Source organism: Peromyscus leucopus, chromosome 1 (assembly GCF_004664715.2).
Source record: "Peromyscus leucopus breed LL Stock chromosome 1, UCI_PerLeu_2.1, whole genome shotgun sequence".
In the NCBI taxonomy this organism is placed as follows: domain Eukaryota; kingdom Metazoa; phylum Chordata; class Mammalia; order Rodentia; family Cricetidae; genus Peromyscus; species Peromyscus leucopus.
The window spans coordinates 50,531,116-50,548,582 of record NC_051063.1 but is presented as its reverse complement, the minus strand read 5'-3'; the positions used below and the strand labels follow the sequence as shown (position 1 = coordinate 50,548,582).

General features: G+C 43.3%; 1 protein-coding gene across 1 annotated transcript; it reads left to right on the top strand.

Annotated features, from left to right (window-relative positions):
* The first annotated feature begins 23 nt into the window (after window positions 1-23).
* LOC114706436 (cytochrome c oxidase assembly protein COX15 homolog) lies at window positions 24-15,551 on the top strand. Its single transcript, XM_028888827.2, has 9 exons — window positions 24-201; window positions 1,157-1,347; window positions 3,909-4,031; window positions 5,495-5,675; window positions 7,720-7,893; window positions 9,675-9,756; window positions 11,391-11,545; window positions 13,463-13,576; window positions 14,594-15,551. Exons 1-9 carry the CDS (start codon window positions 112-114, stop codon window positions 14,723-14,725), a joined length of 1,242 nt encoding a protein of 413 aa, XP_028744660.1. The 5' UTR covers window positions 24-111; the 3' UTR covers window positions 14,726-15,551.
* The last annotated feature ends 1,916 nt before the right edge of the window (window positions 15,552-17,467 follow it).

Genomic DNA, 17,467 nt, shown 5'->3' with positions numbered 1-17,467 from the left:
CGGCGCAGGGGGCGCGCGCGGTGTCTGACCCGGAAGGGCTTCCCCTTTCCGGAGGGGAGAAGAGGACCGCCGGTTGTTGGGCCACTCTGGCGGAGGCGGTGCACTGCCAGTATGCAGCGGTTGCTCCTTCCGCCCCTCAAGTTCTTCACGGGGAGCCACAGTGTCGGGCTCCTCGTCCCTAGGGCGGCGTCCAGAGCACAGGTACCCACTGCAGCTGGCGCCGATCACGGAAGCCCGGCCGGGGTGAAAAAGGCTAGAATGAAGTCAACGAACCGCCCGGCCAGTGGTTATCTCCTTATCATTTCACGATACTTTTCCTTGTGTCCAGACAGCTACCTGAATGCGGATCCGGAAATACTGTCCCCTGTTTGTGTATCACTGGCCAATTTATTTAGCTTTTAGGTTTCAGTTTCCTAATCTGTAGAATGGGGTAACTACTATTTCACAAGGTGTTGGTGAGGATTACATTTTTTAATATACATCAGACCTTTAGCACATGATTAAAAAAAAAAAAAAAGCTCAGTATTTTTGCACATGGGTTTTTGCTACAAGTAGTCAGGAACTACTGTATAACCCCATTCTACAGAGAAGGGAATTGAGGCTTATTTTAAGTTGCTTGTCTAAGCTACTCAGTTAACTGGAAGTAGGAAACTGAACATACATCCTACTTGTAGGGTTAGAACCATAAGAGGACATGCATTCTCTTATCTGACAATTATTAGTAGAAGGTGAGAGAGAGAGGGAGAGCAAGATTGATCAGAACCTGCAGACCTCCCAGATTAGTGAGACACACGACAGATCACCTGAGATACATGACAGTGTGTTAAGAGTCGTGGTAGGGGAGGTCCTTGTGCTGTGAGAGTGGCCTGTTGTAAGACTCTGGAAAGTTTGGGGAGTACCAATGCAAGCCCAGATCCACAGTGGGGAGTATCAGTCAGGCAAGTGGATGGGAGGGGAGAGCACATTTAGAGACTGGAAGGAGAAACCCATTAGGGAAAGGGCTCCAGGAATCCAGCTGAGAGACAACGGTCAGCCAGAGAGGTAGCTGTGAAAATGTAGCCTTATGGGGTACTTTTCTCCCGGCAAATTGAGGCTGAGTGTGGGTAGCAGTCTTTCCCCGATTCTTCCAGTTATAATGTTCTTTCTTGCTCCTTAGTGTGGTTGCGGCTTTGGCAGCAGGCGTCCTCTGAGGCCAGGGCAATATGGCACCGTGGCTGAAGTGGCTTTGCAATCCGGAAAAGGCACAGTGGCCCTTCCTTCGAAGGCGGCTGAGCAGGCAGTGGGCCGGTGGCTCCTGGTGTGCAGCGGAACAGTGGCTGGAGCAGTTATTCTTGGAGGAGTGACTAGGTGAGTCATTTGCTCTTGGTGAACCAGGTTATCTGTGGGAACACCAGGCTTTGGGCATCATCTGGCTTAGCGCTTTCAATTTACAGATGGAGAAACTTAATAGCTTGCTGTATCTTAGAACAGAGTAGTGTTTTATTAGTAGGAGCCTATCATAAGGACAGGTTTCAGTCTTCCCTGATAGCTGGGCATTATTTCTGTAGAGTTTACCTCTCCACTGTTGAGATTTATCTTTCCCCCCTGCAGTTTGTTTGCTTAGATTAAACACATAAGTTCAAGTGTCACCATTGCTTCATATGTTTCCTAGGTTCTCTTTATATCTGTAAACAGACTTTATGAATTCAGGCTCTCCCTCCTCCCTCGTCTTCAAAGTTTTGTTGTTACTGAAGAAGGCCAAGTCCTTTGTCCTATGGTTACCCACAGTCTGACTGTCTGGTGATGTCTAACATATCCTTTGTCCCTGTCTGTCCTGTTGCTTATTAGATTCAGGTTGGTAATGAGGGTACAAAATACTGCATAGGTGATTGGAGCATTCATTCTTGAATCTATTGCGGACGGACTTCAACTGTCTTGATTACTATTGCCTATAGTTGGCTTTTTTACTCTTTGGGGGCCCTCCACCCAGCTCCCAAAGAAGTACAGAGACTTAGTTTTACTTATGAATGCCAGATCTTAGCTTGGCTTGTTTCTAGCCAGCTTTTCTAACTTAAATTATCTCATTTCTCTATAACTATATTTTGCCTCTGGGGTTTTTGCCTTTCTTTATTCTGTATATCTTTCTTTCCTTTTTACTCCATGGCTGGCTGTGTAGCTGGGTGGCTGACCCCTGGCGTCCTCCTCTCCTCCTTTTCTCACTCCTTGCTCTTCTCTTGAGCCTAGATTTCTCCTCTTATTTATTCTCTTTGCATGCCTATCCTTTCTCCTGCCTACCTATTGGCCTTCAGCTCTTAGTTGTAGGTAGGCAAAGTAACATAGCTTTACAGAGTTAAACAAATGCAATGTAAAAGAATGCAACACATCTTTGCATCATTAAACAAATGTTCCACAACATAAATGAGTGTAATACATCTTGAACTAATATTCCACAACAATTGCATACATCCATTTCATTAGCATTCCAAAATAGTAATATTTTTATTAGCTCAACTGTAAAGTGAAGCTTTACCTCATTAGCAGTTTCATTATCCGGGATCCAGTCTTTATAGGAAAGGCAAGACTTGATTCATTCTCTTCATTTACTAATTTTCAAAATGACAAATCTGTTCCCAAGACCCTCCAAAGGTTACAAATAAAGGATTTGGGTTTTAAAGTTTTGTTATGAGTTTATACATTTAAAAACATTGGATATGTCTTAGTCTACTGTGAGGATTGTGTTGATAGCTTCCTTAAATTCCCCCATCTTAATCTCTTGAGATTGGTCCCAGCATCCTTTGATAAGGCCCTTTGATAGCATCTTTGCTTTCTGCTACAATAGGTTTTCCAGGCTTATTTTGTATTTCTTGCCTTGGCCTTCAGATTAGGAACCCTGATTCCTTTTTATTGAAAGTACTTTTTAGTTTGTGTGTGTGTGCATGTGCATCTGTATGCATGTAGAGGTCAGAAGATGACTTCTGGTTTCATTCCTAGGTGCTGCCCACCATTTTGTGTTTGTTTGTTTGTTTGTTTTGTTTTTTGAGACAAGGCCTATCACTGACCTTGAACTTGCAAAATAGACCATGGAGTTTCCAGAATCTGTTTATCTCTGCCTGTCCATAACTGGGATTACAAGTATGTGCTTATTTTTTGTTTTTTTAAACGTAGGCTCTGGGGCTTTGTTCAGGCCAGCACTTTATTGGATGAGCTGCCCCTCCAGCCCCAACTTTTTAACATAATGAAGTGTGTGTGTTTATCTTCATATTCGTTACACTCCTGTTTCAAAGTACTATGTTGTTAAACATTGGCTGCTATGGGAAATTGCAGCAAATTTAAATATTGTTATCTTGAACTTGTACTTCTGTAATAAGTCTCTTTTCCTGATGTAGAGAATGTTAGTTTTAGCTGGTATTATACATAACTCAATGGTTCAATGAATACTTAGTGTATGCAAGCCCCTGGGTTCAGTCCTTAGCACCAAAGTAGTAAGGATGTTGTTTATGTATTTATTACACATTTCTTTAATCTGAACATTGTTTTTGCCTGTAAAGAAATGCTAGTGAAAGAATTAAGTGGGACCCAGTCATGTGGCAGTTGCCTGTAATCTCAACACTTAGGAAGTGTTCAGAGGCAAACTGAGGCTACTTCAGAGACTCTGTTTCAGGAAAGAAAGAAAAAAATCAACAAACAATAAATGGGGCGTGGGGTGGGGCTGAGTAAAAGAATTGAGAGAATAAACTAAAAGTGTAAAGAAATAAGAGCTGGCATGCAGGGCCTGGTTTGTGTAGGAACCTGGATTCCATTTCCAACATTGCAAACAGAAAAGGAAGAGGGAAGGAATCCCTACCCAAGGGTTAAGTTCACATCTGCTTATTGCTGTAAACTATTTATGAATAACCTAAATCACACACTTACAACTGTTCTATCCTAAGGCTGACAGAGTCTGGCCTCTCAATGGTAGACTGGCATTTAATAAAGGAGATGAAGCCACCCACAAGCCGAGAAGAATGGGAAGCTGAATTCCAAAAATATCAGCAATTTCCAGAATTTAAAATGTAAGTGTTAGAAACAATCAGGGAAATGTCTTTATTTATGTGTGATGAAGGCACGTGTGTGTTTGTGCGCAGCCTGCTTGGAGACATGGTTTCTCACTGAACCTAGTGCTAAGCTCACTGCTGGCGAGTCTCAGTGATTTTCCTGTCTCTGACCCCACAGCACTAGAGTTACAGGAACACATGGCCATGGGTGGGTTTTGATAGGGGTGCTGGGGATTTGAACTCAACTTCATGCTTACGTACTGAGCCATCTCCGAAGCCCCTCAAGTAAATATCCTGTCTTAGTTAGGGTCACTATTGCTGTGATGAAGCGCCATGGCCAAAGGCAACATGGGAGGAAAGGGTTTATTTCACTCACAGTTCCATATAACAGTCCATCATTAAAAGCAATGAGGGCAGGAACCAGGAGGCAGGAGCTGATGCAGAGGCCATGGAGGATGTTTACCACCTAAAGGCACTGGAACCTGGGAGAATGGAGCCTAAAAATGAAGCAGACTAAAGTCTCATGCAATAGCCAACTTCATTCAGAGCATCAGGAAACTCCCTGGGATCATTACCCAGGGATGATCCCACCCACAATGGGCTGGGCCCTCATCCATCAATCACTAATTAAGAAAATGCTCTGTATGTTGGGCAGTGGTGGCATAGGCCTTTAATCCCAGCACTCGGGAGGTAGAGGCAGATCTCTCTGAGTTTGAGGACAGTCTGATCTACAAAGCGAGTTCCAGAATAGCCAGGGCTATACAGAGAAACCCTGTCTCAAAAAAAAAAAAAGGGAAGAAAATGCTCTATAGACTTGTCTACAGCTCAGTCTCAGGAGGCATTGTCTCAACAGGATCCCTCCTCTCAAATGATTCTAGCCTGTATCAAGTACATAACATTAGCTAGCACATATCCTCTGCATTTTTTGCTTCTTTAAATCCTTTACAGTGGTTAGATTGATTTCTTGATCTCAGGTTCACGTGAACGTAGTGAGCTGCTTACTCTAAACTTTAAGTCCAGAATCACATTAGAGTTACTGACGAGGAAGAGTGCAGGTCTGTGAGGCTGCAAGACAGAATAGTTCTGCATCCCACAGGTAAACAAACGAGCGGAGGGACTGAGGAGATGGCTTCGCAGTGAAAGTGCTTGCCCATTACCTTCATGACTTAAATGCAACCCCAGAAGCTGTGGGACAAGCCAAATGTGACGGTATACATCTCTAATCCCAGCACTGTTGTGAGATGGGAGGGGGAAGCAGGAAAATTAGCCAGAAATTCAAGGGCCGACAGATACGAGAGAGACCCTGCCTCAAACACAAGGTGGAAGGAGAGAACAGAAAACTGATTCCCAAAAAGTTGTCTCTGACCCCCCCCCCACAAACACACACATGCTGTGGCACCTATGTGTCCATGCACACAGAATAAGTAAATAAACCCCATAGAGGTTCCTCTCTCTTCATTTTTGACTCCCATTTCACCTAGCCTGAATCATGACATGACACTGGCGGAATTCAAGTTTATCTGGTACATGGAATACTCGCACCGAATGTGGGGTCGAGCTGTAGGCCTTGCGTACATCCTGCCCGCTGCCTACTTTTGGAGAAAGGGTTGGCTCAGCCGTGGCATGAAAGGACGCGTTCTTGCCCTCTGTGGCTTAGTCTGTTTCAGGTAAGATTTATTCAAGATTGGGAAAGCAGAGATGCTCCAGAGAGCTGCCTAGTTGGCAGTATTTAAGGGAGTCAGGTCTGAAGCACTGAAAGAGAGAAGGTAAGAATGAGCATTTAGTGCCATAGGCCTGGCTCTAACCTCACTTCTGCCACGTGGGGCAAGCTGCCTGGCTTTTGTCATATACGATCTCCTTCCTGTAGGTAGAGATAGCTCTAGTGCCGCTCAGGGAGTGTAGATATTAAATGAGATAACAGCTATTAAGCAGTTGGCTGGGTGTCTCAGATCAGTGAGCACTCAATAAGAACATTGTCTTATGGCACTAGAAGTCGAGCTCGTGCCCCCATCATGGCTCTCTTCCATTTCTCTAACTCTTCTGCTGTCTCAGAAGGACTGGTCCCTATTGTAGAGTGACTACAGAGGAGAACGCCAAAAGAAACAGTTTGGGGGTGAAAGTTGAGATACAGATATAGCCGAAGTTCAAGTATAAGTGGTATTTAAAATCCTGTAAGCTGACTTATCTTAAAGAAAAGAGCTTTGGGAGATTCTTACAGTTAAAGCTAAGAACCAAGAAAAGGAACTAGAGAAGACACCTACAAGTATTTGGGTCAAAATGTAAAGTTCCTGATGATGTCACGGCATCAAAGAAACATCAACATTTGACCAGTAGGAGACGAGGTGGTTAATTTAACTCAGAAGTGGTAAGGAGATGAGCTAATTAAGAAGCAATTAACGAGGCAATACAAACTATAGTCAAGACTCAAACACTAATAAAAGTTATTTTATAGAAATTTGTTATAAAAGTTAACTTTTATTATATTTTAGTAACTAAGCAAATTAGATGGAATAGTGTAAGTTTAATTTTATAGTTAAACATTAGAAATGAAGGTAGATGTTTAAGATGTCAGATAGGGTTGTGGCAGGAAGCAAGTTAGGCTGGAGAATTCACACTGTACGTGCCTCATTTCTCCAGTGTCTCTGAAGATGAAAGGTAATTAGAATAGCCACGCTAATCTTGAAAGCGGAAGGAAATACCCCCGAAGAATTGCCTGAAGAATAGTAGAAACTCTCCTTTGACCTGATTCTGGGGGTGGGAGGCAGAAGGTGAAATGACTGTGTCTTATCTGCTAAGATTGGATGGATGTAGTTGGGTTATTTGCTGGTTAAAGCAGAGGACCGTGGAGTGTGATGCATCCTGTGAGCTTTCTAACCGTAAACCTGCATTTTGTTGGGGAATGGTGGGGTTGTTGTTATTGTTTGGTTGGGTTGGTTTGGATTTATGAGACAGTCTTGTGTAGCCAAATCTTGTTATGACCTACAACTTGCTATGTAGCCAAGTATGACCTCAAATTGCTGATCCTGGTGCCTCTACTTCCCAAGGGCTGGAATTATAAGTCTCTGCCACCACATCTGGTTTAAACATGCACTTTTTTTTTTTTAAACCAATCTCCTTCCACCCTCCCCTTTCCTTCCTTCCTTCCTTCCTTCCCAAGAGCTGAAGTCTTTCTTTGACTGAATTTGGAATTTAAAGTTCAACTTTAAATTTCTTCACCTCCACAAATTATAGTTTCTAGTTTCATTTTTCTTAGAGTAGAAATATATTTTTGCAAAGCAATCTACATGCAAAATCTTACATATTTGTATGACTTCCCCCCCACTTTTGTGTTTGTCTTATACCCACCTGTCTTTACAGTAATTGTTTTTAAACAGTTAACCTGTATTAAGCTTTTTCCAAGTACAATCTAGTTTTCATAGAGTAAACTATTCTGTTTCACTGGTTTACATGTTAAGTTATATCGAGTATTTATAAAGTTTTGAGTGTAAACTTTTGTATGATTTCATATACCTGAACTATACTTCAACAAAACATAAGTCTAAACAGTGACCAAGCACTAATACTTCCTGTTCACACTTCCTGAACACTGGCTATGAACACTAGGCAGGTGTGGAAAAGGGTAGGCAGGGTGTTCTTTCTTATAATGTGCTTTCTCAGTAGAACCTAACAGATCAAACCTTGTGTGATTTGCCCCTCTCTGCTTGAATTCCAGGGGCTCTTGGGCTGGTACATGGTGAAAAGTGGACTAGAGGAAAAGCCAGAGTCCTATGACATCCCTCGGGTCAGTCAGTACCGCCTGGCAGCACACCTGGGATCCGCACTTGTTCTTTACTGTGCCAGCCTGTGGACCTCACTGTCCCTGCTCCTCCCTCAGCACAAGGTAAATGTCATTGTTAGCACAGCTGCACAGGTGCCCGCCCACAGGGCAGGGAAGTAGGAATCTGGTTCTGATGCAGTTAGTAAGTCAGACTTCAGATCCCTCTAACAGCTGCTGCTCTCTCTGGCTGTTGTAAAGAAAGTATCTGTGAGCGTGGGTGCGCAGCTAGCTCTTTGAGACGCCGCTTTCAGGTCTTTGGGATATATACATATAGATATAGATATCCAGAAGTGGAATTGCTCGGTAATATAGAATTGTCAACGCTGTCTAATGAGGAATATGAAAACACACATTTTAGGAAAAAGGCAAGGTGAACTGAATGTAAGACGTAACCCAACCGCTTTGAATGGAGACAAGACAGGAGGACCTGAACAAGAGCTGTGGCTGAACTTGTGCTGGTGAACAGCAGCCCAGAGTGTCATTAAGTGGGGACCTAGCATTCAGTCTAACACTGTTTATTAAACCATAGTGATTTGTGTCTAAAAGGTACTTTTCTGTATGCTAGTTTTCCCTCAGGAAAATGTCAGCTTTTATATTTTATGCTTTGACTCAAAATAAAACTTTTGTTTTCTTTTAGGAGGGGGGGGGCTTCATTTATAATAGAAGTCTTGAGTTGCCAGACTTGTTTAGGACACTGTTTTCTGTCTTTCTGTCTTTTCTCTTTTACTTTTTTCACTTTTGGTTTTTAGAGACAGGGGTTTCTCTATGTAGCCCTTGCTGTCCTGGAACTTGCTCAGTAGCCCAGGCTGGCCTCAAACTCACAGAGATCTGCCTGCCTCTGCCTCCTGAGTGCTAGGATTAAGGGCGTACACCACCACACCCAGCTCACTTTTTTCCTGATATTTACAACTAGTGAATGTTGGCTTGGTAAAATGGCTCAACAAGCCTGGAAACCTGAGTTCAATCCTCTAACCCACATGAAAGTGGGTGAGGAGAATCAATTACACAAAATTGTATTTTGATATCCACACTTGTGCTAGGGCACAAGCATGCACACACACATACATACACACTAATAATGAATAAACATTTAAAATGTTTAATTTAAAAAGTGATAATCAAACAAATATTATTAAATCGTGAGTCGGCCTGGATAAGCTGTTCATGGAGAACATTTTGATGTTCAGAATTATCTAGTAGATATTTACAGCTAAGGGCTTAGATCCCAGTAAGGACTGGAGATGTTCACAGGAAAGCCACATATTGAAGCATTTTCATAGTAAATATTCCTCATCTGAAAAATTGTTCTTCCTCTGACTTCCAAGACAAATATATAAAATAAATTGCCTGCATCTACAGCTATTTGCTGATAACCTATTCTTCCTTTTCAACCCCTAAACATACGCCCACACATTCACACACATACCCAAACAAGGAATTGAACTGTGGTAGCTTACTGATAACTTTTATCAATTTTTCCTTTTCTTTGTTTATATTCTACCCAATTATAGAAAGAATTTGAGATGATAGCTAGTTAAGTGATATAGTGTCACGTTCTCTAGCCCAGGAGCCACTAGCTACTGGGAACTATTTAAATTTAATTAATTGAGATGTCTGGGAAGATACATGATAAATGTCTAACAATGAAATCGATGTATGTTGGAACAGTACTGCTGGGGTACTTATCCTATGTTAGAACAATATCTGCTGAGTCTTTATCCTCCATTAGAACAGTGTCATTAGCAGACAGAGACAACCTGACCTTAAATTGTCTGCGTTTGGATTTGGAGATCTCGCTGCCTCCATAGTTCCTACCAAAGAGATTCCCTGATTATCCTTTTCAGTTACCTGAAACCCGACAGCTCCTGTGGTTGAGACGCTTTGCTGGCGGAACAGCCGGCCTGGTGTTCCTCACGGCTCTCTCAGGTAGGCTTCGTCCCATCCAGTTTGCAGTGACCTTTCCTGCCGAGCACTGTTATTCCTGCTGCCTCTTTCTCTTTTCCTTTCCCACTTGGCTCCTTCACTCCCACCATCTACCCTCTGTTTTCGGTTCCTACTGTCCACTCAGTTGAACAAAACTATTGAGTTTTAACTTACTTAAATGCATACTGCCCAAGTTCAAATTGATTACTAGCCTCACGTGGGAACTGCAAGCTGTGTGTGAAACAGATGATGAGATGATGACTGTAAGTCACGTACAAGAAATGCTTAGAACAGTCCCTGGCATGTAGCAGAAGCTGTGTTATGTGTTATATAAACATTATGTTACACATTGAACAGAATGGGTCAGACAGATGGCCTGTCCTCAGTGGTCAAAGATGTTCAAGTTCATTGGAGCTGGGACCAGTGTAGGTCTTTCCTCCTAAGAGTTTGAGCTTTTTTTATTTATGTGTACATGTGTGTGTCTGTGTGAGTATATGCCATGTGTGTGCACAGGTACACAGAGGCCAGAAGAGGGCATTGAATCCTCTGTAGCTGGAGTTACATGTAGTTGGGAGCCACCCAACGTGGGTGCTGGGAATCGAACTCAGGTCTTCTGGAAGAACTGCAGCCATTGAGCCATCGCTCCAGCCCTGGACTTCTCTTCCTTAAATCCTAAGTTCACCTTCACCTTTCTCACTGTGGAATGCTGTGTCTAACACAGGAATCAGAAGCCCCGTATGGTTGAACTTAAGTTAAGGTTAAATAGCATTTAGCTTTCATTTGGTTACACTAGCCACACTGAGTGATCAACAGGCACATGTACCTTATGGCTAATGTGTTGTAGGAGACAGACATGGAGCACTTCCACTATAACAGAAAGCTTCACTGGACAGCACTGCTCGGTCATGAAAATGACATTAATTCAAACCAAGAGCACCCACCCCTGATTCTCTGCTCTCCATTCCTTTCCTATATAATGTGTATTTTGATCTTGTAAGTCATGTTTACAAAAATGATTCACATTTCTTTGACTCTGTTGGTAATAATGGATCGATCATCCGTCCATTCACACCTGCCTTCTTTTTGTGCTCATCCAGGGTTTAGTTTGTAAGTTTGTAAAAATTTTTTTGTATCTTCTTTGTTCCTTCAACCAATATTTATTGAATCCTTGGAAGAAAAACAGAAAAGCACAACCAAAGCACGTCCGGTAACGTTCAGTGCTGTGCGGAAAATCAAGCAGGATGAAGGGGGAGGAACGGGCAGAAGATTCCCACGTCAGAGCATGGGGCAGACTGAGGAAGTCAGGGGTACAGTTCCAAGCTCGATCAGCAGAAGTTAGGGCCAGGAAGGACACAGAATCAAAAACAAGGACTTTTCCAAATGACTAGGCATCTCCTCCAGAGCTTCTGCTCTCTAGCAGAGACACACTACAGTCTTGGGATCGGAGCAGATAAGGGTTCGAGGTGTTGCTGAGTTCCTGTGGAGATTGTGATGTACTCTACCCGAGAAGCCCAATTGCCTATTTTTCTATTATCTTCCAAATAGTTCCTTTGTCTAGCTCTGGGCTAGGAGACTTCTGTGTTCAGAGCTAATATTTGGTCTTTATTTTGAGAAGTCCTGTGTATCTTGGCATGCAGGGGCTTTTGTAGCAGGGCTGGATGCTGGGCTTGTTTACAACTCCTTCCCCAAAATGGGAGACTCTTGGATCCCAGAGGACCTCCTTACCTTCTCTCCCATCCTGAAGAATGTTTTTGAGAACCCCACCATGGTACAGTTTGATCACCGGCTTCTGGTAAGTGCGTTGGTCTGTACTGCTGGGCATAGGGACCCTAATACACATTGGGAGTGCCAGTGAGGTGTGAGGCACTGGGCATCGGGACCCTCACACACGTTTCGGGGGTGCCAGTGAGACGTGAGGTATTGGGACCCTAATATACATGGGAATGCCAGTGAGGTGTGAGGCATAAGGACCCTCACACACGTTTGGGAATGCCAGTGAGACGTGAGGCACTGGGCATTGGACCCTCACACACGTTTTGGGGGTGCCAGTGAGGCACTGGGCATTGGACCCTCACACACGTTTTGGGGGTGTCAGTGAGGCACTGGGCATCGGACCCTCACACACGTTTCAGGGGTGCCAGTGAGACGTGAGGCACTGGGCATTGGGACCCTCACACACGTTTCGGGGGTGCCAGTGAGGCACTGGCAGCTGCAGTTAGCACAGCAGTAGCTGCTTGTTCTTTGGAAGCAATTCTAGGACTGACCAGATGTCTAATAATCTGACATTTTTGTCATTACACCCAAATTCTAGCTTAAAATCAGAGAGGCAAGTTAATACTAACCCCCTCAGTCCTGAATACGCTTAAGTGTCATTTCAGCGAGATGCGGTTGACTAGAGAACAGACTGTAGTCTTTGAGCACACAGCTCGGAAGAGCCCCGGAGGTGCTTCATTAATACGTTTCCACTTATTTAAGCCCATAGGTACTGACAGTGTGAGAACAGTACTAAGACTGGCCTGGCAGCCTGAGTGTGGTGAACCGGTGTCACCCAGGAAACCCCAGTGTTGTTAGGGAAAGCAGAATATGGTCACAGGGAACAAGACATAAGTGGAAAACCTTGATAGCTGGCGGATCTGAGGAACTTTAAAGGAGCATGAAGTTAAGATTAGCTGTTAGGAATACATGTAAAAAGAGATCAAAGGAGACCCCAAAGTTTCTCCTGCAGCATTCATAAAACATGACTAGCAGAAATGGAACCTCTAGAGTGAGTGTTAAGCTAAAGTCAGGAAGACATCAGATGGAGGCATGCTGAGTGTGAGATGATAGATGAGGAGATGCAGAGAGGATGCAAATCCATTGTCTAGGGCTGACATTCCCAGGTAGTCTCAGTCCCCACCCCTACACAGTATTTTAGCATAAATAAAGTATGGTTGAATCTGCCCCTATGGCTTGTTTTGAAACATATAAAAATATGACAGAAAACATTCTCTCTGGCATGGATGGAAAAGAAACCTTATTGCCAACCCTAGACCCTTGTCCTGGTATAATTAAAACCAAGATTTTCATTGTTTTTACCAGCTGGGAGCACTACCATCTCTACTCACAACCCAGGAAAGTTTAACCCTTTATGTGCTAAGGTCAGCCCTGCTTTAAGAATAGTGGTTTAGGGCTGGAGAGATGGCTCAGTGGTTAAGAGTACTTGTTGCTCTTGCAGAAGACCCAAGTTCAGTTCCCAGCATCCACATGGGGGCTCGCACTAACTCTGGTTCCAGAGGCTCCAACACCCTTTTCTGTGAGTAGAGATGGTAGTGCTTCAGACACCGCATGTACATAGTGCACAGAAATGCATGCATGCAAAACACCCCTGCACATAAGATAAACCTTTGAAAAAAGGAATTTAAAATTAGATACAAAATTACAGCTAAAGATACGTGGTCTGATTTAAAAGGCAAGGCTCTTACCTAAGGGAAGGTAAATGTGTATAAAGTAGTAAACACAAACTCAGAAGGTACCCTGGGTGGACAGTGCCACCTCAGTTCAAGCAGAAGAGGACTGTGGGTGATGCTAATGATACAACAGGGGTGGAACAGTGTTCTTTGTGCCTAGTACAGGTCTCCCTGGTTGCTCAGGGTTCCTGAGAGGTAGGAGTTGAACGGGAGTCAGTGTGGCGGAAAGCCTAGCATGCACAATGATAATCTTCTTTCCCTAGGGAATCACGTCCGTCACTGCCATTACAGTGCTCTATTTCCTGTCCCGGAGAATCCCCCTTCCTCGAAGGACCAAGATGGCAGCAGTGACTCTGCTCGCTCTGGCATATGCACAGGTACAGAGCCCTTCTTGATCTGATGCCATCCCCCAAGTTAATGTTAATGGTAGATTAATCATGACAAATGGCTATTAAACACAACAGCTTCTTAATGTCAGAGAGGAGCAACTGATATCATTTTGTGCTTATGACTCTGGAGAGCTCAAGTTTGAATGTGCGGGGAGCAGGCAAAGAGATAATGTTATTAGCATAGGAAAGTATAGGAAAATGGATGTTTTGATATTCTTGGTGAGACCATGACTCTATACTAGCTTTCTTCAGAGGGCAATTAGACAATATATGTGATATATATAATATATAATGCTTTGGTCCAGAAAACTGATGGTTGTATATGCCTTAGAAATACCTAATATAGTAAGAACTTAGTGTGAGGAAACTTGGAATTGTGCTGATTAAAATTGGAAACAAACAACCATGCATGGTGTGTCTTTGCTATGGAATACTGCACAGCAGTTTAAGGAAACTCAAGGGACAGAACATTTTTAACAACACAGAACTCTATGTATCTGTGTATTCCAGCACTTGGAAGACAGGCAGGTGAGTTCCAGACTAGCCTGGTCTACATAGTGAGTTCTAGGCTAGCCAGGGCTACACAGAGAAACTGCCTCCAACAAAAACAAAAAACATGTATCTCTCAATAACCATATATATGAAAGTAAGGCATATAGAAACTGGTAATGCTAACTACCAGTGTGGAATAAGACAGGTAGAAGCTGGGTATGGTAGCTCCTGCCTATAATCCTAGCACTCAGGAGACCAAGGAAGAAGATTGCTAGAACCATGCGTTCCAGGCCAGCATGGCTTAGAGTAAGACCCATTCCCAAAGGAAAATAAAGAGTGGTTAGAGGACACTAAGGGGAATTGAGGTCTACCATTTCTGTTTGAGTTTCATTGTTTTCTGTTTACTTAGGTCAGACACATGCTTCCTAATGTTCTGACGAGACTGTGGAGGTGTGTCTCTGGTCACGTGCAGTCACTTTCAGTATTACTACCTTTCTTCTTCTTCTTCAACAGGTGGCCTTGGGCATTAGCACTCTGCTTATGTATGTTCCAACTCCTCTGGCTGCCACACACCAGTCAGGCTCCCTGGCTCTGCTCAGTGGTGCCCTTTGGCTCATGAATGAACTCCGAAGAGTCCCAAAATAATTCTGAGAATCACTTCCTAGGACTGGAATTGCCTTGGGAATTCATAAGCAAGCACAAGAACTTAAGAGAGTGGCCTTGACATGGTTTCCAAATTGGTCAAGTCTCTCAAGACTGTTTTGAGATGGGCACTGGATCAAGAATGTCACTAAGGTGTGCTTACATCAGAGGTTCCCTTTAAAATCTATCGCAGAAGTGTCTGTCATTTGCTGCTTCTTAGTAGGCAGTCTGGCTTTTCTTGGCATTAGGAAGATCTTGGGTTTCTGTGTCTTGTGCTGCAGTCGTGTCCACTAGTCAGGTTGGTGACACCAGGCTGGTAGACTCAAGAACAGGTGCCCAGTGGACTCACTGGACCAGTCGACGGGTAACTGAACGTTTGTTACCAAGGTCTAGGGCTGTCATATCTTCTGGTTTTTAAAAGCAGCTAACTAGCTAGATTTGGAAGTGAAGATCATCTTTTATGTGTTTGTGTGTGTCTTTGTGTTCCTATTGTGTACAGATGCCCGTGGAGGCCAGGGAAAAGTGCTTCAGATTTTTTACTTCACTTTTCTCTTATTACAGTTGAGCATGTCAGGAAACAGGTCTGGTATTGAGCTATTTAACTGTATTACGGTTTCTGTGCGCTCCTGGTGAACAGATACATCTTAACTATTTTTGTATTTGTATGATTTACAAATACTGATAGATACCAAATACTGAATGAGGGAAGCATGAGTTGGTGGGAATAATACAGTTACTGATTTTATGTTCCACTGTCTAGTTCAGAAAAGGCCATTGTACACTTAAAGGATCAAATAAATTTCCTTTAATGTTTTCAACAGTCTATCAACAGTTTTGTCAATTGTTTTTAAACATAAAGGTAATTAAAACATGTATTTTCAATCAGCTAACCCAGGATTTAATTTTTTCCTTTTACCAGCCCCTTTGGGTTGATTAGGCCATAACTCTCATTACATGATTTAATTTTTTAAAGAATTTACTTACTATTTTGTGTGCATGTATATGATAGGGGAATCCATACTATACATGCATATGCATGCAGAGGTCAGGGGATAACTCGTGTGAATCGGTTCTCTCCTGCCACCTTGGTGTGGGTTCTGGGGTCAAACTCAGGTTGCCAGGCTTATGTGGCAAGTGGTGTTACCTGCTGAGCTGTCTGTCTCAGTGGCCCAGATTGTTGACTAACCTACTCCGAGATAAGCGTCTACTGTGGCAGAGTGAACGACTGCCACAAGTGAGGTTGCTCACAAGACCGACTCTGGAGAACCGTGATTTTACAGGTTCCCTGCCGCCCTCCTTCTGGTCTGGGGTGAATGGTGGCTTATAGATTGGCATGTGTAACACCGAGCTATGCCCCCACATGAGGGTGATTGAGCCACCATTCCAGCACAGTACACATTTTCTAGAACTTTATGTTCATCAGAATATTAAGAACTATTCATAAAATTTAAGAATTCCACAAAATTCTTATCTAATGTGAAGCATCTGGGAAGCAGTCCTAGCCACAGGTGCAGCACATCTGACTGTAGATCACCGTGGAGACGCCATGGCCACTGCAGAGACCACACTAGAGGTAAAGATCATCTTCAGTAGACAGAAAGTGTGAAGGAGAATTTGAAGCAGAAATACCTGCTGGCAAAGGCGGCCTTAAGAAGCTGAAGAGGCAAATCCTTTACTGCCAAACTCGGTCGTGCTCCATGGTGGGCTGCTTAGGAATTGCCAGGACTGCCTTCAAATCATGCTGTAGTTTAGGGCTGGAATGTCCTCCAAGGACTCACATGTAAAAGGCTTGGTCCCAGGGTGACATTATTGGGAGGTGGTGGGACCCTTGCAGGCATAGCTTCATAGGTCTTTAAGTCACTGGAGGACATAGGAGACTCCCAATTTCTTCCTCTCTTGCATCCTGACTGTAAGCTAAGCAGTTCTGCCACAATGTACACTTCTTCATCACAAGCTCAAAGCAAAAGGGGCACTGGACTACTGAGCTGGACTCTAAAACTGAATCCTTAAAACCCTTTTCTCTTCATAAGTGATCTCAGGTGTTGCACTCCTGTAAACAGTGACACACAGAGGGAACAGACTAGCAGGCTTGGGGGTGGGGGACGCGGGGGTGTCTATCAGCGGTTGTCCTACTTGAAGGAGGGGCTCAGGAGGAGACACATCTTCAAGCTTGTCTGACATGCATGCATGACTAGACCTCCTATTACTCAGAATATTTGCAACTCTGGTTTTATAAAAATGGAAGCAATGATCTTATAATTGAAAAAAATGGAAGCCCTTATATATGAGCAGTAATTCCACTTATAAAAGGATCTCTTTATTGCTCAGATTTCCAAAAAACAAAATGGTCTGTTGGTGTGATTTTCTTCTGTCCCTCTAATAATAGTATTAAGAAACAAAAATAATGAAATACTGGGGCAAAGGGGAAATGTGAAATACTACAATGACAGCCTACTCGGATATAAAACAAGACAAAGCTGGCTTACAATAGACCCTTAAGGAGCCACCCACAGAAACAGAAACCCCAGCATTGACAAACCCAAGTAGGGTGCAAGAGCTTTCCAGTTAGATCAGATCCCAGTTAGGAGCAAGGTGGAGGTCCAGGACAGTCACTCAGGATTCAGAACATTACCTAAAAGTATTTGATTTCAGATGCATTCACTGTTTACAAAAATATTTGTTATTCTGTGTTGGTCAAAGGTGCCAAACTTGGTTTTGACATCTCACTTTTGAGCATAGTAATTT

What these genes read in the sequence shown, in the direction of transcription:
- LOC114706436 (XM_028888827.2), top strand. Translation starts at nt 112, where the DNA reads ATGCAGCGGTTGCTCCTTCCGCCCCTCAAGTTCTTCACGGGGAGCCAC. An exon ending in GGGCGGCGTCCAGAGCACAG is followed by an intron (nt 202 to 1,156) that starts GTACCCACTGCA and finishes CTTGCTCCTTAG; the next exon opens with TGTGGTTGCGGCTTTGGCAG. An exon ending in TGCTCCTCCCTCAGCACAAG is followed by an intron (nt 7,894 to 9,674) that starts GTAAATGTCATT and finishes TATCCTTTTCAG; the next exon opens with TTACCTGAAACCCGACAGCT.